The 24,598-nt window shown below is 38.9% G+C and overlaps 1 protein-coding gene across 3 annotated transcripts in view; it reads right to left on the minus strand.

Moving 5' to 3' along the window:
- The window catches only part of cacna1ia (calcium voltage-gated channel subunit alpha1 Ia), a 174,154-nt gene that overhangs the window by 64,543 nt on the left and 85,013 nt on the right, over positions 1–24,598 (minus strand). For all 3 annotated transcript variants that reach the window (XM_086076594.1, XM_086076756.1, XM_086076677.1), the window contains exons 3-6: positions 18,834–18,943; positions 12,693–12,826; positions 6,640–6,737; positions 2,372–2,531 (exon numbers count right to left, since the gene is read on the minus strand). In XM_086076594.1, coding sequence (XP_085932720.1) covers positions 2,372–2,531; positions 6,640–6,737; positions 12,693–12,826; positions 18,834–18,943 — 502 coding nt within the window. The remainder of the gene's footprint in view (positions 1–2,371; positions 2,532–6,639; positions 6,738–12,692; positions 12,827–18,833; positions 18,944–24,598) is intronic.

The raw sequence follows: 24,598 nt of genomic DNA on the forward strand, positions 1-24,598 counted from the left end.
AAAAAAACCCTCATGAAGTCTTATATCTTCTGATTGGAATTGGGCATCGGCCATTGGATATCTGCCAACACGACTGTAAAATGGACCAATAGGATTTACCGTGCTAATGTAGTCCGACATCAGCACACCATCCATCATCTGCAGACGCACCCACTGTCACAATCTCAACTACAGAAGCGGTGTAGAGATCATTAAATTTGGAAAATAATTGCAGACCACGATCAGTGGAGTAATGCAGAGATTGGCCTAACAGTGGCAAGACTCAGCTCGGACCAATTAAACTGCAATGCTAAATATTATTATCAATCTCAGACATGGGTAACTCAAAATGGACATGTAAATAAACTAAATGACTGGTGGGTGCTTATCTACCACGATGCATTTACCGTAACCGTTCCGTCAATATCTATTGATCTTAACATTCAACAATTTAAATTCACTCCAAACAAATTACCGGTATATTGCTTCATCCACGTATTTCCTTGAGACATGAATCATTTTACTTGCTCCATAAATAAACTCTAAATAATGAACTACTTTCAGTGACATCAATTAAACATTGAATATGTAATGTCACCAAGACTTGAGGGTCAATTACATACCATTCAGGTTTAAGTAGACCAAAATGAGCCCATACACAATTCAAGTATTCAACATAAACATGAGGAATAAGCGGTTCAGAAAATGGATGATGGATGTTCATATAGCTCTTTACATTTACAGTTTTAAATGTCCATATCAAATAACAAATACACAGGTGTACTCTCACCCCCTATACCAATTTTAAATGGACTGCATTTATATAGCGCTTTAACTACACCATATGGTGCCCGAAGTGCTTAACAATTAAGTCTCACATTCACCCATTCACACGCACACTCATACACCAGTGGTCAAGGACACTTCGACATGGTCACCAGGGGTGAGGATCGAACCCACAACCTTACGGATGGGAGACGACCACTCAACCACTTAGCCACGCCGCTCCCAAAAAATACATTTATGGTATACACAATACAATCTAATTAGTTAACAGAATGGTGCCATCTATCTGGAGAGAAGACAGAGGGAGCTGGAAGGCGTGAGACATGAACATGAAGGGACAGAAGGTGTCAGATGGCAAAGTGATTGCTGCACTTGACTGTGACACTCCATTGTTGCCTCTCAGGGAGGCAACATTAGCTCTTTACTTAGCATAATAGCGCTCAAGTGCTAACTCACGAGCACCTTACTAATTAAGCACTCAAGCACACTCTCTCCTGCAGGTTTCAATTACATGCAAAATTACGCTTCTCCTATCCTAATAATGCATCTAGCAAAATTGAAAAGTCCACATTGGTCAGCAAATGCATATGAACACAAAACACAAATGACAAAATTCGCCGTTTAAGCCCCTTGAGCCAAATGAAGCGCAACAAAAATGCACTGGTTCAAGTTTCCTCATTAAATTACTGAAGAGGTTTCACTTTAGTAAATTTCAGCACTTAACTTTAAGAGGACAAAGCAGACAGGTCTTTGTTCACTGGCGATACAAATCCGCTTTCCATCTAGCTATTACAAGTGTCGTTACCGCTTAATGCATCAGCATTACCAGAGAAGAAACAAAGCAGTATTGATATAGACACATATAGGATCATGCGGTATCCTGAATGTGTTTCTGCATTGGTTGTTGCCGTGCTAGCCACATGAAAAAGAAGCAAGAGAATGAATGCCATGCAATCAAACCCTCAGACACACAAGGTGAATGTCAGTGTGACACAGACAGGCGGCAGGCGTGTTGGCGTGTCGAGAATATGTAGGCATGCAGCTGAAAACTAATCCTATTCTTATACGGCAAGGACAAGGAGAAGGCAACACTTTAAGGAGGAAAGAACACAAGCAAACACTTGTGTAGAGAATACTTCTAACTTACGACAATCGCATTCACTTGTTGGTCAAATGACATCGCCATTATCAAGGCCATATCTTATATAAATATATATATATTTATTTTATTTTTTAAATTCATTTATTTATTCATTCATTTAATTATGGATGTTGAAACTTATCTAATCTAACCCTAACCCTTCATGTCTGATACATTTCTTGTAACACCATCATTTCTTGACTCTGTGGGAGGCTCATGAGATTACATGCTTTTAGGATTGAAAGTCTCTTAAAATAAATAAATAAATAAATAAAATGAAAAAAGCAAAACTCGTTAGATGCATTTGAGAAGACCCGCTTCATTAAAAATCAATAACTGAAATGAAAATGAGTTATTACTTTTACATGTTTCCAAGAATATATTACACATTTTCTAGGTGTGCTGGGCATTAAATGTTCTCAATTCAATTTGAAATGCGACTTTACACAGCAAGAATGATCTTACAAGGTGAAGTTCTCCTCCAGGTAACAGCGGTTGCGAAGCAGCCCCGCCCACAGCTGCACACCAATGATTCCGAAGATGAAGAAGACAAAGAAGCAGAGCAGGAGAACGTTGCCCAGCATGGGTAGCGTGTCCAGCAGCAGGTTGACCAGGATGCGCATACCTGCAGGTGAATTAGAATTAGAATCACTAAAATAATTATCATTGCTGAGGCTTAAACAAATGTCAGTGCCAACATAAGTTCTTTGTAAAGATCTCTAAAAGCAACTAGAAATAGTACAGCCTCTGCACGGAATGGTAGTTCAGCAGTGGGAGATAACAGTTTCTCCAGAGGAGGCGGGATGCATCAGACAAACGCTTGCCAGGCAATGCTGAGAAAAGGAGATTTGAACGAACCAATCTGGTAAAGTGAGGATAACACAAATACATGCAACAGCCCAACTCGAAGGATGCGCGTCTTGCTCGTGACTAGAGGCAGCTTAATTAGATGCAATCATATTCCCTGCCAAAATGATGACCTCATCTCCTGTGTATGAGTCGTCCCGTTGTGGTGACATGTTGAGATGTGATTAGTGGCATCTGATGACAGCGGGTTGGACTGACGGGCTAAAGAGGTGAAATCTACTGATGAGATCAAAGCCAGCACATATAGGCACCTGGCGTGCATGTGTGTGTGTGTTACCAATGCTGTGAGGACCAGTCATCAGTGATGACACAAAATGGCAACAGCTTATATAAGGTTTGTTAAGGATTAGGGTTGGTCACATTTTGGGTTGTAAGTAAATATGTCCATATACACTACAGTACTCACAGAATAAAAACACAATTATAAATAAATTAGGGTTGTCAAAATAAGCGTGTTATTTTGAGTTAAATTAAAGTTCTTTTAACGCCACTAATTATTTTAAACACGCAATTAACTCATTCACTGCCATTGACGGCTATAGACGTCAAAAATTCATTTGAACAATTTCTGTTAGTTTCACATTTTTTTCCACTTTTGTTAACAAGAGTATGAAAACCTAGGATAGTTTTTTTATTGTACATTTAGAACATATATACAATTTGTGATTAATCGTGAGTTAACTATTGAATGCGATTAATTACAATTAAAACATTTAATCGTCTGATACCCCTAATTTTTTAATATTTTCTTTTTTTTTTTTATTAGGGGCATCAGGCGATTATTTTTTTTAAATTGTAATTAATCACATGACTTCACTAGTTAATCAAATATGTTATATCTGTTCTAAATGCACAATAAAAAAAATCGTGGTTTTCATACTCTTGTTAACAAAAGTGGAAAAAAGGTGAAACTAATAGAAATAGTTCAAATTAATTTTTTACATCTATAGTCGTCAATGGCAGTGAATGAGTTAATGACCGCCCCCTTACTTGGAAAGCCTGTACTTGGGGAATTCCAGTCGCAACGCAGCAGACACTTTCATATCAAAATGTTGCAAAATGCATATATTTGGAGACTGGGGTCAAGTTGTATTTTACAATTTAAAAAATGTGCAGAATTTCACAAGTTACTTCATGTTAAAGTTTAGATAGCACTGAGCTGTCGCCAATGTCTTACAAATGCAATTATGCCATCTAGTGGTAGAAAAATTCAATCAAAATCACACTAGTTTATTTTACAGTACAGTACATATTTTACATTTTAAATACATTTTATGAATGATTATGAAATTACTGTATCAATGACTAAAAGATGCAGACATATTTATATAAAATTAAAAAAATGTCCCACTTTTATGTTAACAAGAGTATGAAACTTGAAAAATTGTTGTTCATTTTATTGTACATTTAGAACAGATACACCATTTGAGATTAATCGTGAGTTAACTATTGAAGCGATGGGATTAATTACGATAAAAAAAATTATTCGCCTGACACCCCTAAAATAAATACATATCAAAAATAAATGTCACCCAAAAGCCTGACTACCCCAAACTTTTGTAGTGTTGAGTAGTGACTAAAAGAAAACTCTGCATGTTTGCAATCATCATCATGGGCGTGACTGTTGTCTTTGATGAATGTGTGTTTGTGTTTTTCAGGGCCGTGCTGTGATTAGTGAGTAACAGCTCAACAGTAGGCTAATGTGGCAGAAACACAACAGTGCATTTATTTTGCGGAAGCCATGAGTGACAGGTGAGAAGCTGAGAAATGAGACAATGCTGGCAATGACTCACAAGTTGACAACATTTAGAGCAGACACCTGTAGTTCAGCCACCTAATACAATCACATTTTTTAAATGATTTGCACAAGTGATCTCAACCATTCTGTAATGCAGTTGCTAAATGGCATAAGGCATGACAATAATGTGTTACTTTGAAAGTGTCACACACTGACACACTGTCTTGACTAATTTTTTCATCAAATGCAGAGCACAAGTGTTGCTTGTGTATGAGTCGGCAGGCGCTAGTGTGTGTGTGTGTCTGGTGGCAGCTCGAGGCAAGTCTAAATGTGTTTGTTCCCAAGGGGCCTTGTCATTAGACCGGAGTTCCATTAGTCCTAATTGGGTGAGGAGAGGGTGCGATTGAGAGATGGTGAACGAGAATGAGGCACGGCCTGAAGGAGTACCAAGAAGTGACACAAGAAAAAGAAAGAACTCAGGGAAAGGAAAACGCAACAAAACATTTGGAAGGAACACATTAACAGGAGTGTAAAGAAACGTCACAGGCATTTTCGGCTCTTTTTTCACATCGTCATTTCTCTCAGTGACAATACCAGGTTGTGGTGAAAGGCGACCCCCCTTGAACCACATGTACCCACTTCCTATTCACTAAAAGCTCGCGTTGTATTTCATTTGGCACTACTTCCGTCTCACACCAATTTCTTCAATAAAAGAAACCCAACACACTCCATCGCTCTCATTCATGCAGTAGTGAGTGCACTGCAAGGGACTATTATCCGACAATTTGTCAGGGGGGTTACAAATTGAGGTGTACAAGGGGTGAGGTTGCACACGCACTCCGGTTGTCTGTGGGCAAAGCAGCGCTCTAACAAAACGAGGAACAAATAGTCTGAACCCCCCCCGCTTCCTCACCTCTAATGGGGTCACGACGAGAGGACGGAACCGGGTCACCGCAAAGTAATTACACACAGGGTCACTAGGAACAAACAGCTAGGACATACAATACAATGAAATATTGTAATCTACGCATTGTTACAGTGAGATACAAATATGCATGAATCTGCTGCCAGGTGTTTTGTAGCTATGATGTATTATTATTATTATTATTATTGTTATTATTATAATTATTATTATTATTATTATTATTATTGTTTAAGAACGAAGCATCTTTGTTCACATCAGTGGCTATACAGCACAATTTGGAGTTATTTACTTATAATTATGTGACACATTTCTATCAATATGACAAGCAGTTGGCTAGCTAGTTAGCGAGCCTTAGATTCCAGAATTTACAGAACTGAATGATGTATGCTGCCATGTTTAATAAATGGTTTACTTCCCCAAAGGTGTCTGTTATGTGGACTTATACAACGCTAAGTGAGGAGGTGAGGAGTGGATAAGCGTGCCGCCCATTCACGGCATCGAGAAGCCTGTTAGCTTGTGAGCTAGCTGATGGCTAGCGCCTTTCAACAGAATATGGCTAGGCATGAGAAAGACTAGATGTAGTTGTGCTGTATTTAATTGACAGTTAAGCCATAAGTCGTGGCTCTAGCGCATTCAGCAGACACGCCCACAGCATCTGAGAGCAGAGCGAACGGCTTAAGTTTTCATGATATTGAACCCTTGTTTTATATACTTGACTTTTTTTTTTTTACTCAATAAAATTTGTCAGGGTTCCTAAAAACACTCTTTTGTGGTTTGTCAGATTTAGAAGACATTTTTATGTTTACTTTACAGGAAGTTTAATTAAACTAAAGCTAGCACAGTGGACTACTTAATAGCACATCTGCCCTCCACTTAAAAGGTACTGGGTTCTAACCTTAATGAGGACAGCTGTTCAACTTCAACCCAATTTTGACCGAGTTAAGAAGCATTAATAGCAAAATTCTACCTGGTGGTGCTCACAAATTGCATTCACACTTCTCACTCAAGATTTGCCTGAGCTGAGATTTGTCTAGCTACAATTAGTGATTAAGGGTAGCCCGAATGTTTAATGATCTCAGAACAGGTGTCATGGCAGCACAGACATAATACATATAAATGGATTTCATGAAGATGCAGAACAGGGTACAGCGCCAAGACACACACTGGGTTCCATGGCACAAGTAGATTAAAAGTTGCCCTCACTTGGCACTCTGTTGATGGCTTTCAGGGGACGAAGGACTCGCACCGTCCTAATGGCTGACAGGTTGATGTTCTGCAGGTCCAGAGAGTATTCTACCATGCTGGAGATAGAAAAATAGAAGAGAGAATGAAGAACACTTTAATCTTCCTGTTGTCAAAATATGCCAAACAGACAAGCATGGCTCCAGGTGGACCAAAGATCCCTAGTTGGGTTTTAGCTTCAGTGGTCATTGTTTTGATCTAATCTCACCTGTCCCAGTCGTGTTGGGTATGAGTAGCAGTCCAGAGGCAGGGGAAGGGAATTACATGAAAGAGAGGTGAGGAGGAGAATGAGGGCAGGGGAAAAAAAGAAGGTTTCATATTCCAAGTGGCTCACTTAAAAGCTGGCATCTGTTAGCAAGTTTCCGCAGCATGGCTAAGCTGTTTGCGCCCCCCAAAGCCAAACCACTTTCACAGGAGAATGCTTGATGGGTGTTTAATGTGTGTATTTAAAACACGTCTGTTTTAATGGAGAGTGACACATTTTTTCTTCTTCTTCTGTTTTTGTTTTTACCACAGAAATAAAGGAATTTTTAACCCAATAACAAATTTCAGGACGATGTTGGACCTTTTATTGGTTCTGATTTCAATTTATTATCCCCACAAGAGATACCTTAATTTCAACCAGTGTGAAATTGTGAATGTGCATGTGAATGAATGGTTGTAAGTTAGGCCCGCCGCACACCAATCAATCCACTGATGTTTTTCAATTGCAGCACATGTACCAACGCTCTGCAATAGAAAAACTGAGGAAATCAAGAATTCAATTCTAATTAATGTTGTGTTAGAAGAATATGAGTTAAGCAGCAAAATCCACCCATTTTTATCCATCTTAGGGGGCGGCCATTTTGCCACTTGCTGTCGACAGAAAATGACATCACAGTTGCTCAAGGGCTAATGCTGCTTTCAAGGAAGGTCGGGAGTCGGATTTATCCTAGTTGGCTTTTCCCAGTTCCGACTTGAAAGCGTTCAAGGCGTAAGTAAACAACCAAAATGGCGGATAGTGATAATTTGTTTTTTTTATTTTGGTCTTCAAAACTCATTTTGACCTCCAGCAAACTTGCCTTCTTGCAATTTTACTTCATTTATGTATTTCTCTTATTTCAAAAGCATTTCATACAGTTCAGTAGTTCACCGTATAATTTCATGCAAGGAGAAAGCGGCATACTGTCACGTACGTTGTGTTACATGAAGTTGTTAAATATTTATGAAAGAAGGAAGCTATCTAGTTTTATACTCGAGTAAACTGCGTTTTACCATTCACGGTCTGTGTTGCCAAATGGGTGGCCATTGTACAGTGACGTCGGTCAGTGAAGTTGTCTTTTTTTTTCCGACTTCGCAAGTAGGATTTTCGAGTTCAAGGGGGCGTTCCCATACACACGTCCTGGTTTGAAGTCAGAAATGTCCGACTTCCCACTTTCCTCGAATACAGCATAAAGTAACGTCCTATCAAGGCGCACCAGATTTCTGAATTTGGTCATGTGACATTCGCAAGCTGAGCTGTGATTGGTTGTTATCCGAGCCCTGAGCAACTGTGATATAATTTTCAGTCGACGGCAAGTACAAAATGGCCGCCCCCTGAGCTGGATAAAAAACAGTGGATTTTGCTGCTTAATTCATATTACACAAGTGCAATATTAATCAGAATGCTACGTTTAGACTAGTTGGGCTTCATAGATCATATTGTAAAGAATTTTTGGGTGGTGACTTATTTTTAAGGCTAAATATAGTATACTGAACTATATCATTTTTTGAATGAACACAAAAATAATTGAAACACTTTGACGTTATTATCAAGGAAAGAAAGTCGATTGCCACAAAAAGAGGAAACAGACGACACGGCGTTAGTTTTCATGAAAGCTTGCACATTTTTGATTGGGTGTTACATCTGCGACATTGCGACGCTGTTCACTGGCAATCCAAAATTTTGAATTGCAGCAAAACCACTGACTGAGGGTCAGCCGCCCATGAGACCTACCCGCCGACAGTCTACTTGGATTCAGCCGTATAAGTCGGCGTGTGGCGGGCCTTAAGCGTGTTTGAGCACAACATTGCTGTGGCTGGGGCTACAACAGTGTTGAGGCAGCATGACACCAGCAGCATCACCACTCCGACACTCAGGCTAATATCATCTAGCGGCTTAACAACACACAGCAACCTGTCTCTCAGTAGGACAGGGAAGATTTTTACTTCGGCATTGACTCATCAGCTTGACAGCAGCTCACACTTGAGTCGGAGCGGTTGCAACAAGGGTTGAACTGTTGTAGCCCACAGCTGACAGGCAACAGCTCAAGCTGCTAATTGTATCCCCCAGCAAGCGAGGGGACCACAGAGCATTTGTGATGGTGTTGCTCCACTGGGCGCAGTTTTCAACAGATTTTCTTCAAACTTGCAGGGAATATTTTGGAAGGGATTGTAATTGGGGGGTTGCAGTAGCTAAATCGGTAAGTACTTGAGCATTGGGACTGGAAGGTCAGGGTTCAAATTCCCCTGAGGATGAACATACATGTGAACTCCAGATTCCGATATAGTTTACGTTGAGCAGTGGATTTAGTGAACTGTCCTCTAAAATGACTGTCTAATCTTTAAATTTGCAACCTTCCTAAAATGGTGGAAACCTGATCTCTAAGTATAAAACATGTTTTAATTGTACTGTCTGTATTAAAGATATATATATATATTTTTTACTGAGTTACAGTAGCTGATGCTAAGGCCTAATCACAATCCTTTAATGTGCTCTGGCAGAGACAACAGTTTTGATCAGCCGTCCTAGATATTAGGGATTATGAATTGATATTACAACATATATTATCCCATATTTGTCACAGTCTACAGGCATCTCGGGTACTACACTCCTATGGTTCATCTTCTACCGCTCCAACCGTCATCACTTTGTCTGTCAACAACTCTAAGTGCAACACTTCCCCAGTCACCTATGGAGTTCCCCAAGGTTCGCTGCTCAGCCCCCTCCTGTTCACAATCTACATTTTCCAAATCGGTCAAAACATTCACCATCCTGGACTCCATTTTCACTGCTACGCTGACGATACTCACCATTTCCACCAAATTCATCACCTCCATCATTCTCTCCAGTATAACCAGCTGCTTCTCTGATATAAAAAATATTGGATGAAAAAAAAATCTAAAACAGCAGTTAACCTGAACTCTTCATCTGACCCAAATCTCTTCTTCCCTTGACAGACCTTTTCCCTCCTCATTGACGATCACACTGTCACACACCATCGCAACCTTGTCATCATAATGTCCTCCACCTTTATACCAATCACATCACTATGGTAAATGGACTGCTTTTTATATAGCGCTTTAACCTACACTATATGACACACAAAGCACTTTACAAAGCCTCACTTTCACCCATTCACACACACATTCTTACACCAATGGGGCTGCTGCTGTGGTTCAGCGTCTTGCTCAAGGACACTTCGACATGGTCACCAGGCGTGTGGATCGACAACCTCACGGATGGGAGACGACCACTCTACCACTTAGTCATTCCGCTCCAGCATTCTTTTTCCACCTCCGCTACATTGCACGCCTGCGTGCCTCCCTCTCCCAGACCACAGCTGAGATCCTCCTCCCGACCTTTAAGTCCCTCCATAACCTGGCCCCTCGCTACCTCCGCTCTGCTGACTCCACCCTCCCCACACCCATCACCCGGACCAAGCATTCGCCACAACTGTCCCCACACTCTGGAACTCACTCCCACAACACATCAGGAACTCAGGCTCATTACAAAAACTTCAAATCCCTCCTCAAAACCCACCTGTTCTGTCTCTTCATTAATTTTTTTAAATTTATTTTGTTGTCTTTAGTAATGTCATTGTTGTCTGTTTTTGTTGTCATTTAATCTTTTTTTTTGTTAAGCATCTTTGAGTGTCCAAATAAAAACCTATATCAATTGAATGTTGTTGTTATTATTATTATTATTATTATTACTCTGCGAAAAAGACTACCAATGCTCCCAGTAAAAGCATTTGAAGTACTCCCTGTCTGAGAGTGTGTTGACATTCAAGTCCCAGTGTTATGCTAAAAAATGTTACACTGCATGTGACCCTGCAGCTTGATGGAGCCTTCACAGACTAAAGAAGAGCTAAAGTATTGTTTTGGGGCCAACCTTTTCCAGCTACCTCAAATGCAATCATATCTGTGCTCAACTAATTGAATGTGGATAGCTGAGATCCCGAATAAGGGCTAAAACGTCAAAAGGGAGTTGTTAAACAATGCGCAACATACTTACCTTGGTGTGCTGAGCTTGATGGCAAATAAGACTAGGTGTTTTATGCCACACAGGTGGATTGAGCTAGTGACACAATATGAGACACCGACAAAACAATTCACAGTTGGATTGGTGATCCCATTACATCTGGGCTTCATTTGGATAAATTAAATATTGCAACTGTGCCTCAGAGTGCAGCAGTCGATTGCCCACGTGTGTGTGTGTGTGTGTGTGTGTGTGTGTGTGTGTGTGTGTGTGTGTGTGTGTGTGTGTGTGTGTGTGTGTGTGTGTGTGTGTGTGTGCATACATTAGAGACGTGTCTCGTGCTGTACACATCAATCAGGCCACAGTGTTTGAGAAAGTAATTAGTGGCTAGCCTAAAGCCTCCTGCGTAGGTATGCATGCTTTCATTTAATATTGGTTGTGTATGTTCATAACAGTATGAAAAAGCCTTTGGAGAATCCGACGGTGGGAAAGACCCAAGGAGAAGATGCAGCTTTGACAGCGAAGAAGAAGCCTTAAGACGCAAAATGTCAAAGCCCGCAGGGACTTAACTGTCAAATTAGCAATGTGCTTGCTTCAAAGTTGCCATTAGAGTTGACTTTTCCTTGTGAACGAAGCACTTTTCCTGCATCATTTTAATTAAATATGCTCACATTTGACAGTAATACAGTAAATACACTACAGATATAAATATTTCTAGATGCAGCAAAAAATCTGTGCCAGACTGCTTACATACGTGGTTTTACTTGTGCAGTACAGTCGGATGAACAAGCCTAGTGGATGCCCATAATGACTTGCTTCAGTTCACTTTTCCTGCATACTGACAGGCAAAATCGTGCAGCGTAGAAAATAAAACCATCCAAATGAGGTTAAAAAATAAAGAACGATATCTGACCAATATATCATTTGGAGACTGTACCTTGAGTTAAATCCCAATTGCCTCAGTAATTTAGTAGACCTGCACAGAAATACACATTGGGAATAAGAGAGTCTGAATATACCGGCGAATATATACATTAAAATGGAAATACCATTATTATTTTTTCTTAAGTAAGTCTCATACCGCAGGGTATAAACTGGGCTAGCCTCGGATATACTATATCTTGGGGTTTAAAACACATTTATAGAGTATTAAAGGGCGGAAAAGAAAATCTTATGGCAGGAGTGTGAGTGAGGTGGTAACATTGAGAAAAAGAGCTAATAGCAGACTGCCGACCGAGATTTGGCCTGACACCGTTGGTACTGCCCTCAGTAATTAGCTCGGACGCTCATCTAGAGGATGTGTGGAAGTGAAATGAAGGCAGAGGCAGTTGTACAAAAGCGCAAACCCTCCCCGAGAAAGACACACATGCAGATTAAACAAAGCCAGGTATAACCTGACAGACTAATTTGAACAATTTAGTCATTTGCTGACTAATTTTGTGTACCCATAGACACTCACAAAAACACCACGGGCAATTGGGAATCCACTGAAAATAAATTGTTTCAATTCAAATGAAGACAAATGTCCCTTCATCTTACCACACTCTACCTTGTCTGCTGTTTGACTGTGACTAATCCATCACACTAACATATGCTAACGTATGCAACTTTGACATATTTACAGCTGTTCTCAAAGGAGGTACATCATACACACTCATAAGCATATTTGTTTTTCACTGGAAAGGGCATAACTCCACATTAACGCGCTATTTCTAAATGGCTGCCATGTAGCCTTGTTTCCTTAAAAGTGTATTTTGCTTTCAGTGTGAGGTGAACCATGCATGGTCTTGCTTACCCAGTCATGACAATGAAGAAGTCCAGCCTGTTCCAAGTATCTCCCAGGTAACAGTGACGACCAAAGATTCCAAGAGCCACCATCTTCACCACCATCTCCAGTGCAAAAAAGATGTAGATGAAGGCATCGAAGGCCTGTGAGAAATGTCGATGACAATAGAGTCTTGGTGAGTGATTCGGTGAATATGCAACAATTTAGGACAGTATTCTCTTTGTTAGAAGCAAATAAATAGAAGACATTTTGAAAAAGGTCTTTCCAGAATCAACAGTTGTTTTACAAGAGATGCACAGGTTGCCTTTGTTCTGCAGGACAGGTGATTTAGCCAGAAGGCCTTTCAACACATTTTCTAGGTCAGGGGGAAAATGTGTTGGATTCAGTTTGGACCCTTTTTCAATTCAAAGGTCTCAGAACAATCCATGAGCAATTTTCCAACACCATTTTAAGACTAGTTCACGCTTGAGTTATTTTCATTCTACATCCTTTTAAATACTGCTGATTGCAAACTTCTCACTGTAAAAGCACGCAATGACAATATGTTATTTAAATGGAGTCAAAATACATGTACTATATTTTGTACGTGCTTGTGGCTGTTAATCTTGCATACTATGTCACACTAGGGTTTGATGTACAAAATCCAAACTTTAATACATGAACCATGACAATGACCATGACAAGAATACATAAAAGGAAAAAGATCCAAGTAAGGAGGCATTAAGGAATATTGTTTGAGATTTAATTTCCAGTCGTCATTGTACTGTACATCACAAACTAAGCCTTCTTTTGTATTTTTGGAGGGGGGAAATTCTGGGGCTTTAGAGGCTGTATGACTGTTTGCAGCCTTTACTAATACTGTAAGTCATTCAAGGGAATCTCTATTTGAGTAGTGGAAGCAGTCATAGCCAGCAGGCTGCAGGATATGCCAAGTATTTGGCTTTTTGATGTTGACAGGAGTTTCTTTATTCAGTTCCCAGGCTGTGTGGCATCCACACACAAACCCAGTCTTTGATAAATATTTTGTTATCTGTTTTGGATTTGTAGCAGTCTATGCCTGAAAATGATGTTTTCTGACTTTTAAACCTTGACCAAAATACAATATTCTCGCTCACCTCCCAAACCATTTGGGTCAGTAACATTGTGATCTGATGGAGGAGCTGATTTGTAATTGACGACATACCGTCTATAACAGGCATAATCAAATGGCAGTTCTTGTTGCAGGTCCTGAAGTCAAATTCTCAAGTTGACACTCAATTGTTGTTAAATGTATGTGTATCGTTTTTTGTTTTCCACACATGCTGCTGTCACTCATTGTTTACGTACCTATATTCTGTACGCTAAGTCTTGTTGTGATCACATGACCATAATATACCAATCAAAGGATTTGTTTACTGCGAGAGATTTGCTGGATCGACGATGGTGTGGTGTGTTCGGATGAACCTGTGCTTTTCTTTCAGAGGCCAGCTCAAAACATCTGTTACGGGACCATGGTTTTATAAAAGTGCGAACATAGTACTTCCAAACGAAACAGAAGCTTCGACCAAACTCAAACTCGTTACTCAAAGGTATAAGAACTCAATAAAGAAGCCGATGTCTCTTGCGCAAACTAGTTGAACTAGTCAAAAAGCACTGGCGCACTGAGAACAAAAGTGAACTCAACTTTGTTTTCTCTTCAAAGTACACCGATTGGGCAAATCGATTTCAACAGGTCACCAACGTATCATCTTGATGCTCGGTAAAATGAATCGCTGGGATTACAGAGCAGTATTGTGGTGAATGTAACTGCCTCACAAGGTTAAATTCCTATACTGGCAGTAAAGTTTGCTTGAGTAAGCACATCGCCGGTGACGTTAGCACTCAGCTGTTGCCAGTTATGGCGTTCTTTCTCAATAGTGGGCTGCGCCTATCATTTAGCCCGCAAAAAAGGGGAATCTGTGGGACAGACTGTGTGAACGTAGCTTTAAGCTGCACGGATGCCCCAAAAATTGAGTTTGTGGGCTCAACAAATGGCCCAGGCCAATACACATGCTGCAATGGGAAAACAATTTTCCACAAATACTTTACGATTATTACCCTTAGAAGGTTTCAGGCGGAAGATAAATGACAAACAAAAGCGTCAACAGTAGCCCACAGCGGGACGCAGGACACAGATGAGAGGAAGGTGGACGCATCCAGCAGTTATTTGCTTCACGTGGAGAGAATTTTCCTCTCTCAGTACTCACAAACAATTTCAAGATTGCTGTTTGCAGCCTGAACCCGCCAGAGAGAGTAAATGGATGAGGAATTGTATGTAGCGGTTGCTGCTGCAGTTTGCTCTTTTGCCTAAGTCTGAGTCCGAGATTTTCTTGTCTATATTTTCCTCATCTTCTTGTCATTCATGATTTGATGTTGGGCTCATTGAATATCTCTTCACATGTGCAGCCTGAAAACACCGCATCTTTTGAATTGTGAATTGTATGCAGCATGAAATAAATAAATGTGAGAGCACAGCGTTTTTATTGATTGATTGATATTCAATTCTATTTATACATTTATTTTTGTATTTATTTCGACATTTATTTTTACATCTATTTTTATTTTTTAATCTCATTTTCGTATTTATTTTTATTTATTTATTTAGGGATATTTATTTTTTTATTTCCATTTATATTATTTTTTTGTATATAATTTGTTTATTATATTTTTATTTTTTTATTTTCACTTTTAGTGATTCTTTTTTCATTTTGCCAGTTTTGGTCCTCCATTTTAATGTGTCCTTCAAGTGTTAATTTCATTCGTATTAGTATTGATCTTACTACAGCTCTCTAAAATCAGGCACACACTGCGCAAATTCAACTTGCTTCAGGCCCAATTCCAAGTCGTCGACTCACTTTTGAGTCAAATATGATTGCAAGTTTCATCACACGGTTGCTGTTGTTGGTGTCTGGTTTGGTGGCAGCAGCAAAACGGCCAGATGGTCTTAAAGCTGCGAAACAAGCCTGGAGGCTGACTGAGTTTATACTGGCCGGCAGTCAAATACTCAACAAGGTGTCCTTCCTCCTCAACATATGAGGAACAGACACCTGTAAAACTTTGTTGACGCTTTTAGAACCGGCAATCATAGAAGGCACGAAAGACACAGGTTGGCTTTCACAATATTTGAGGACGTCAAGTATCTTTTCGGTGTAATCAAATGAGCTATAAATCCAAAGCAATTAAATGGTTATTGTTTACAATAGTCATTAGGACAATTAGGGTGCTGTCGTAACTGATATGGTCAAACAGGCATTGCTGACGAACTACACTGCATCATGTTGATTTGATATGTTGCTCACCTTGTTTACTACTTGAAAAAAACAAAATACAAGAAACGGCACATTTGTAATACAGCTATTGTTGGACCTTATCGGATTGTTCACGATGTATCATGAACTTTTTTTGGAGTGGCTATTTTGTACAGGTGTCCAACTGAAGTGCGCACTATAATGGGACACAATTGAGTGAGTCATGCAAAATGATGCCAACAAGTCAGACACCAGCACAGTTTCCAGATTTCTCACAGATAGAAAAGAAGATGAGTCTCATAAGCTGCTGAAATGATGTTTTGATAAATAATGCAGCCTGCCAGCCTCACGTGTAATTCGACATTGGCTGCGCCCCGTGTTGCGCTCGGCTCCGAGTGAAAGGAGGGAATGAATTCATTGTAGCTATTTGTCACCACCGCCAGCTTCTTTTTCAGTCAGCCTATCCAGGTTTAATCATCAACATGATTTGTAAAGAGAGCGAGGGTGTTGCGTGTCAAGGGCCCTTTCAGGATGTGAAACGGGAGATGCTATGAAAGCTAGCTCATATGCTGCTATTTGAGAAAAGAGGGAGAGGATGCGCTAAGTAGGTCACTTGGATTTTGATGTTGAAACACTAAGATATATTGCATATGTATCTGATGGTGGCAAGTGCAAATGAGTGGCAGTTGAGATGAATCAAAAGACTAATTTCACACTCAAATAGAAATTGAACCAGAAAAAGATTGAGTTATTGTACCAACAAATTCAGGCATTTCAAGTCATTTTAGAATGAAAGTGTGAGTACTGTGTATGAAGTGACAATATGCGTTTGTGTAAACAGGACAGAGAATGCAAAAGAGGACCTTCTGTTCCTTAAGGAGAATATTTACTGTAAATAAAACCTTCCTCCTCAACTTAAGAAACTAGTCATCAAAAATAAAATTGTGAACTTGAATGGAAAAATAAATTAGTATGTTGCCTCTGAGAGTACAACTGCCATTATTTGATAACATTAACTTTTTGATAAGTGTCATATATATGTATGTTGGTTAATGAGCAATTCATATTTGTTTTCAATATTTAATTGCTCACAAGTGTCACTACCATTAGATTTGTAGTTTCAGCAATGTCATAAAGATCACAACAGATGGGTCAGGTCATACATATATATATACATATATATAGTACAGCGCAGATCTCCACCAACGCTGAACCGTTAATAAAAGTGAAAATAATTCATTGAGGGTCATATTTGTTTTTATTTTACAGGCTGCTTCCTGGTGTATGGAGAACGATGAACATCCGCCAACAACCATAGTGAATCCTTAGACTCATCAAAATTGAATAGTTTTTTCATTGTCTCATGCACCACCTCTCAATGCCTTTTTTTGTTTTGCACAGCATTGTCATTAAAAGTTTAATGGATGTCACATGTATCAATAATTAACTTTTTTGTTAGTATGCATCTGTACTAAAGTACAAGAATGCAAGTTAAATCTACACTGTTATAAATAAATAAATAAATAAATAAATATATATATATATTAGGGGAGTGAATTGCCTAGTACCTGGCGATTCAATTCGTATCACGATTCATAGGTCACGATTCGATTCGATACCGATTAATCCCGATACAAATCTATAAATTGATTATTGCGATTTTTTTAAAACTCAAATTTAGAAAATACTAATCAGTAAACTTGTACATGTACACTGTATTTGTATGAACATTTATTTATTTATCTGAAAATTCAGGCTTATAACTGAGCCACTGCATTTAACAAACAGGTTGCAGTCTGTTTCATGTTTGAACAGCACTGAAATAAAATTTTAAGGCTTAATGTTCCATTAATATAACATTCTTCCATGCTTAAAGTGTGAATCCTAACCCTACGTAAGACGTTTTGTTGAATATTCCCATGACAAAATTGTTTAAAAATCGATTTGGCCGCATATTGAATCGATTTGCGAATTACGCGCTGTAATATTGCGATATATTGCCAAATCTATTTTTTCTAACACCCCTAATATATATATATATATATATATATTTCCAAATAATGATTTATTTTTCTGAGCACATTGACCAAAACAGTATCATCCTTTACATTTTTACAAAGACCAAAGTCGAGACAGTTTCCCAGTAGCATGCGAGGGCCACACTCATCCTTAACTACGCAAGCATTGTCAGCAAAATCTCTGTCGTTGCTATTAGCCACAAAAAAATGGCACCCTGGCTGCTTGAGGAAACAATAGACTTGTTAGAGAAACAAAAGCCAGAGAAAGGGAAAGGAGCTATTGTGTAGGATGTTGGAATACACAGCGGATTAAAGCAGGAAGATGTATGATACTATGTGAAAACATTCAAAGTCAAGGGGCAATTGCATTCATGTTTGCACTTGTAAGGAAGCCTCGTAGCCATTATGTAATTTTGTGAAAACAAATTAGAATCCCAGAATAATAATAAAAAAGAAATAACAATTTGGTACACAAGTATAGGAGCTAAGTCATTTTTACTATAAAGCCCTTACAAAAAATGCAGCATTTATTCTGCAGAAATTCAGCTCAGGTGCTGTGAAATGGTTGACTAGATTGGTCATTTCCACGAGGATCACAAAGCTTTCCCCTGCTGGTGCTTATCTAAGCAAAAAAAAAAAAAAAAAAAAATATATATATATATATATATATATATATATATATATATATATTTATATATAGAGAGAGAGAGAGAGAGAGAGAGAGAGACTCTTGACCATAACATTACAATCTGTCAACCAAAATAATTGCTCTCCATGAAGTCCATCCCTCTGTCCAGCATCATTAGTTTGTAGCTTCCCACTACTGCTCTGTAACCCATTGCCAGTGAATAAGATGGCCACCTTACCTGGAGAATCTGGCAGCGGTCAGAGGTGCAGTCGATGTTCTCGCAGGGTTGGTACATTCCGAGCGTCACACAGTTGAGCAAGATCACCATGATGCTAATCCTCTCGAACCATGTATTAACAGGACCGGGGTTAAGGAGGCAACAGGTTTTACGCAGTGGTACAATACAATATACAAATGAAAACCAATTAAAACATCAATGTGACCACAAACACATTCGTTTGAATTATCCTGAAAGGAAATACAACAGGATTGGTACGCGGCCATTGAAACTTAAAGTCACAGAAGCAGTACAAAAACAAACAAAAACAATACTGGACATAGAATAAATCATTATTCTCTAACATATCTTGTGTTTGGCATAAAACGTTTTGAAAACGTATGGCTGGATTGGATTGGCAACAAGAAAAACACCCTTGTAACTGAACAGCAGCATACAACAGTGTGTACTTGAATACAGAGATGAAGATGGGAAGTATTTCTCATTATTTCCTTCACTATGGGACTGAATGAGTCACAAAATCCAGCTTGATGGAGGCGAGGCAACTCGTTCCCGAGGCGCACAACACCTATTGCATGCTTGAAAGATAAATACACTTCGAAAGCTGTCGCGTCTACACTGATTTAATCTAATCGAAAGCACGGCCAATGTCGTTTAAGATTTCTGCTTGAGCTGATCATGTTTCAATAATCCTCGATGCGGCCAGTGACGCACATGATTGCTTACAGTTCATTCAAAACATCCACTCCAAGTGCTTTGCCAACCCATTGTTTATATCTGCCGGTTCTCTTGAAAAAAAAAAAAAAATTACAAAAAAAAATATATATATATATATATCTGCTGGTGGTGATATGCTGATGCTTGCGAGTATTAGCAAGCAAGCCGTTCTGTCGCAACCTGAGGTAGGATGAAAATCTGAATTTGTGTCGGTTTCTGCACCAAAATGTAACTATATTGCCCCCGAGTCGCATGAAACAACTTTGAGGCCCGCTCAAAAGTTGAGGAAAAAAAAAAAAAAAGGATGACAGAGCAGAATAACTATTTAGCCAGTCCAAGACGCGAACCATTGTTTGGGTATGTCACCTGGCTTTGACACGACAAAGAATACACCAAACTCTTTTTGTTAACTAAAGTGTGTAAAAGAAGATTAATCAGAGTCAGACGCTTTCACGAGCGGCAATTCAGCCAGGATCGCGGGGGGAAGAGCACGAAGGTAGACCATGACAGGTATGTGCTCGTGGACTGTTTTGGAACCCGTTTCATTTGATTGTGTCACATATTTCCCCATATAAACTCAGCACTGATTTACGTAACATAATTGTCATTGATTGTCTTCATGGTAGGACAAGTTGCAACTGCAGTTGAATATGATAATGCAGTAATCATGACAAAACTTAAGTTATTTCATGTATTATAATAAAATTGCATGGGGAAAATAGAGGGGTAACTACCTAACGTTGCTCTGCAAGATGAATTCTGGCGGTATTTGTGAGTTCACAAACTCCGGAGAATACATCTTGTACCGACCCCGTTGACAAAATAAATAAATATATAAAAATGTCACTGTACCACCATTTGGACCACCATCATAATACAATAAACATAGTGGAGCTAAGTATTCTTAAAAATGAGGTAGAGTATTCATTTCTAAAATAAACTAGTATTTATTATTGTAGGCCACTGCAACAGTATGTAGAATTCAAATATTAACACTGTGCTTGAATGTAGGAAAATAAAAGTGTACTTAAGTGATGATTACATTCAAATGTATTGAAAAATATTGAATGAATATTCAATAAACAGCATTTCCTGAATATTAAAGAACCTAAAAATAAGGCTGGTATCGGCACCGATACCTGGAATTGGTACTCGCCCATCCCTACTTATGAGTGTAATATTTTATTAGGCTGATGCAAGTTAAAACAACATTTTAAAAGACTGATAGTTACTATTTTGGTCACTGTTTTCCAAAATAAAAGCGGATGTTTGCAAATGTGCAAATTATGAGATTTCGATCATTTTAAATTAAACAAGATATTCAAGACGATTAATGGAGTATCAAAAAATAATAATAATTTGACAATAGACTAGTTGTCATGTAATCAAATAATCGAATCAAACCGAACCGTTCCATTTTAAAATCGAACCGGCCTTGTATCGTATCGTATCCCATGTATCGAGATGCGTATCGAATCGTCTTGATTGGAGGGATACTATCTACAGTGATGACTCATGTTATACCCACACTTATTGTACATAATTCCCCCATTCAATGAACTGAGTTTCATCCATGCCAAGGTCGAAAAAACTCTTCCCACATGAAACTGAAATCCCTTACAGGAAAGCAGAACTAGACTGGCACCAACAACAAAAAAGGCCCTGGCATTTTGACTTAGACCTGCTGGCCTGCATGACTCACTGATATTGATTGGTTCAGTATGCTGTCTATATTGTAAATGGATTAATGAGCTGTTCAGGTGGCCAGTCCAAATAGAACTCCCTGAATGGTCATTTCCGACAAAAGAGTCGAGATTAAGAATTCTTCATACATGTGGACTCTTCAACATCACATACAGTAAATGGAAAAACAAACAAACAAAAATATAAAAATAAAATGTGTTCAGGAAAGGGGATATTGGCCCATCCTGAAGTCAGGCACATGAGACAAGCCTTCTTTATGCAAATTCTGAAAAACGTAGCATCACCCTGGAAGAGAACATTTTCCAGTCACATAAAATAGAGTTTGCCTATGAATAAAAGTTCATAATTCATCCATAATCGTGGAAAGCTCAGGATAATTGCACTCTTTCTGGCTCAACCGGCTTTCTTCTGATCATGTGTACCCATCTGAGATTCAACATAGTGATTTCATTACCAAAATTCACAGAACAAGCACATTTCAATGTAATAGAATATTCATAAAAAAAAAAATCATAGCTTTTTCAATGGAGTGCCTCCAGAGAATTTGCACGTGCATGCAATACTTCCACAACACAAGACAAGCTTCTATATTGAAACACTATGCAATGCAGACTAAAATACAAAAAGCACCTGAAGATACATCATATGTAACATTTTTGCTGAGCATTTCTGTCCAAAACGGTGTTGACATGACACGCAAATTATTTTCTATAAAAGAACTCTACGAAATCATCATCTTCAATGACATCAACCGTTATAGTAAGCAGCAGCACAAGCAAGTGACTAAACGCCGGTTTGAGGTTCTTTGTCATGTTGACCCCAAACATGGCCCGTCCTCCTCAAGGGAGATTGAAGCTGCAGGCGACTGACTCACAAGCAACCGATTCCAGCACTCGAGCGGATGAGAACGTAATGAAAGAAAGAGACTTAATTTGTTGGTGCTTTGGCAGCCCCCGTCTTAAATTATTTCATGAGATCACCCACCTGTTAGCATAACATATTGTCTTCATCTCACCATCACCTCTTTATATAGACAGAAGCCTTATAGCCCTCCCCTTCCTGTCACTACCAATTTGTATGTCTGCCATTCTGTGTCAATGCAAATTCTTATCAGAGAATCCTCTTTCTTCCTATTTTTCTTCAATTTTGGTGCTTTCCAAGTGTAGCAAACGCAGCATCTTCCTTCTTGACAAAATATTCCACTCTGTTGAGATTTCTTTTGGTCGCCTATTGTGCATTCAGGTAACCAAAGAGCTTCAATTTTATGCCAGTAACCCTGAGGGAGAAAAGCTATTCTAATCATCACAATAATAAAATGGAGGGCAATGGCGCATGAAGCAATTTAGTAGCTGGGTGTGTTTCATTTCTTTTTTCACTGAAAAAGTGCTTCCACTGGTTGCGGCAAAATAACCAGTTGAAAGTGGAATGAGAATAGGACCTAATTGTAACAGAGTGGAGGGAGATGCAATGCACACTCGTATAGAAGAGACTTCCACAGAGGTGCGTCAAGTTTACACCAGCTTTCAGTAGATGTTAGCTTCTTTTCTTTGTTATTTTCTTTTCTTTGATCCTTCCTCGGGTCTCCTGACAACCTCACGACTTTCGGTTTAGGTGAACGGTATGGGATTTTTAATAGGTTTTAGGTGAACTAATGAGTACACACTCACACACATGCACACACACGTACTCACGCACATACAAAATAAAAAAAAATAAAAAAAAATAAAAAAGAGAGAGCAATGATGATGACATGTCGAATCGGTAAAATTACCGAAAGAACAATACTGAGCTCTCTCAAGAAAAATAAATAAATAAATAAATAAAACTGCGTGTGGCAATTGACAATTCCGAGCTTACGTCACAAGTCAAAATGGCGGCCTTACTCAGTGACATGACTAGGGGTGTGCCAAAAAATCGATTCTCATTTAGTAAGATTTAAAATCAATTTTAAATGTCCCACAATCGGTTTTATCTAAATTATTTCATACTGTCTTGCCCTTGTTTGTGTGTGCTTTTATTGGGAGTGCTGTTCATGTTGTACACGATTTGGCCACTTAGGAGCAGTGTGGTTCCACGCGTTCTGATGCTGTTCTAATGTTGTAGCCACATTAGAAAGTAGAAGGAAAAATCAATCAAATTATGCCAATAAAAGTTATTTTGTTTTTTTGCAGCGTAGGAAGAGCATATGCCGGTGAGTAATGTTAACTTGCTTCTCTAAACATTCCTGAAGCGTTTTGTATGAATAGCCATTCTTTTGAGTGATAAAAGTGCCGCGAGTAGCGCTCTAATTAGCATCAGCGAGTCAGACTGCAATAGATCATGACAATTCTTTGTAATCTATAAATTAAAGCAGAAATCATTGCCAATCAAATCATTTTGAACAAAAAAGCGTTCAGAATCGAAAATTGATTATGAATCGAATCGCACACCCAAAAATCGGAATCGAATCGAATTGTGAGACAGTCAAATTCCCAACCCTAGAAATGACCCTCTCCATTGAAAAGCATTGGACTTTGGATCATTGTAATTTAATTTGGGAGGATTATTTTGATTCCAAAATGTGATGAAATGTCGCTTGTATGCTATAACAATCTGCCTGTTTTGTATGCTAGTCACAGGCAAAAGCAATACAAGACGCCATTTGTTTACACCGTATAAAGGAAGCGTTTGCATTGCGTTGCATTGGGGAAATATCAGAAATGGCCGGATATTCAGAATTGTCAATTAGCGCTTCATGCGCAAATTCCACTGACTCACCAAGACTGCGTGTGTTTTGTGAACGAGACGCCATTTGTAACGGTTAGCGCCACACAAAAGCCACGCAAACCTTCGGTAGATTTGGCCTTTTGTCTTTATACATTATCTTAGTCTACATTGTCAGAGTCTTAATATTCAGATCTACTTGATGAAGGTTCTCTTAACCTAGTCTGATATCTAATGAAAAAGCATTTCATTGTTCGGCCTCTCACTATACATTGCAGTTTATCGCTGCACCCCTGATGGCCTCTCATGGCACCCTTGTTGTGAATCAGTGTTTCTTTGTATTTATTTATACTATTACATTTCATAACCCTTAAACGTGATCCTAAACCCAAGCGTGTAAAGAAACCACAATATCTCAAAATAAAACAACACGTATATATCTAAGAAAAAAATAAATAAATACGTGAAAATAAAATACACTAGGGTGTTGTGATGTACGCGGTGTATCAATACAAGTTGTCTCAGTGGCTTGCATTTACCCACTTATCAGGTTGTTTTCTGTCTGAAGGTAGGTCCTATATGTTGACTACACGGCTGCGTGAAACAATCAACTGAAAAGTGAATTAGTTACAATTTAAAAG

The sequence above is a fragment of the Leptonotus elevatus genome, chromosome 1 (genome assembly GCF_054856555.1).
Source record: "Leptonotus elevatus isolate MCC_2025b chromosome 1, RoL_Lele_1.0, whole genome shotgun sequence".
Classification (NCBI taxonomy): Eukaryota; Metazoa; Chordata; class Actinopteri; order Syngnathiformes; family Syngnathidae; genus Leptonotus; species Leptonotus elevatus.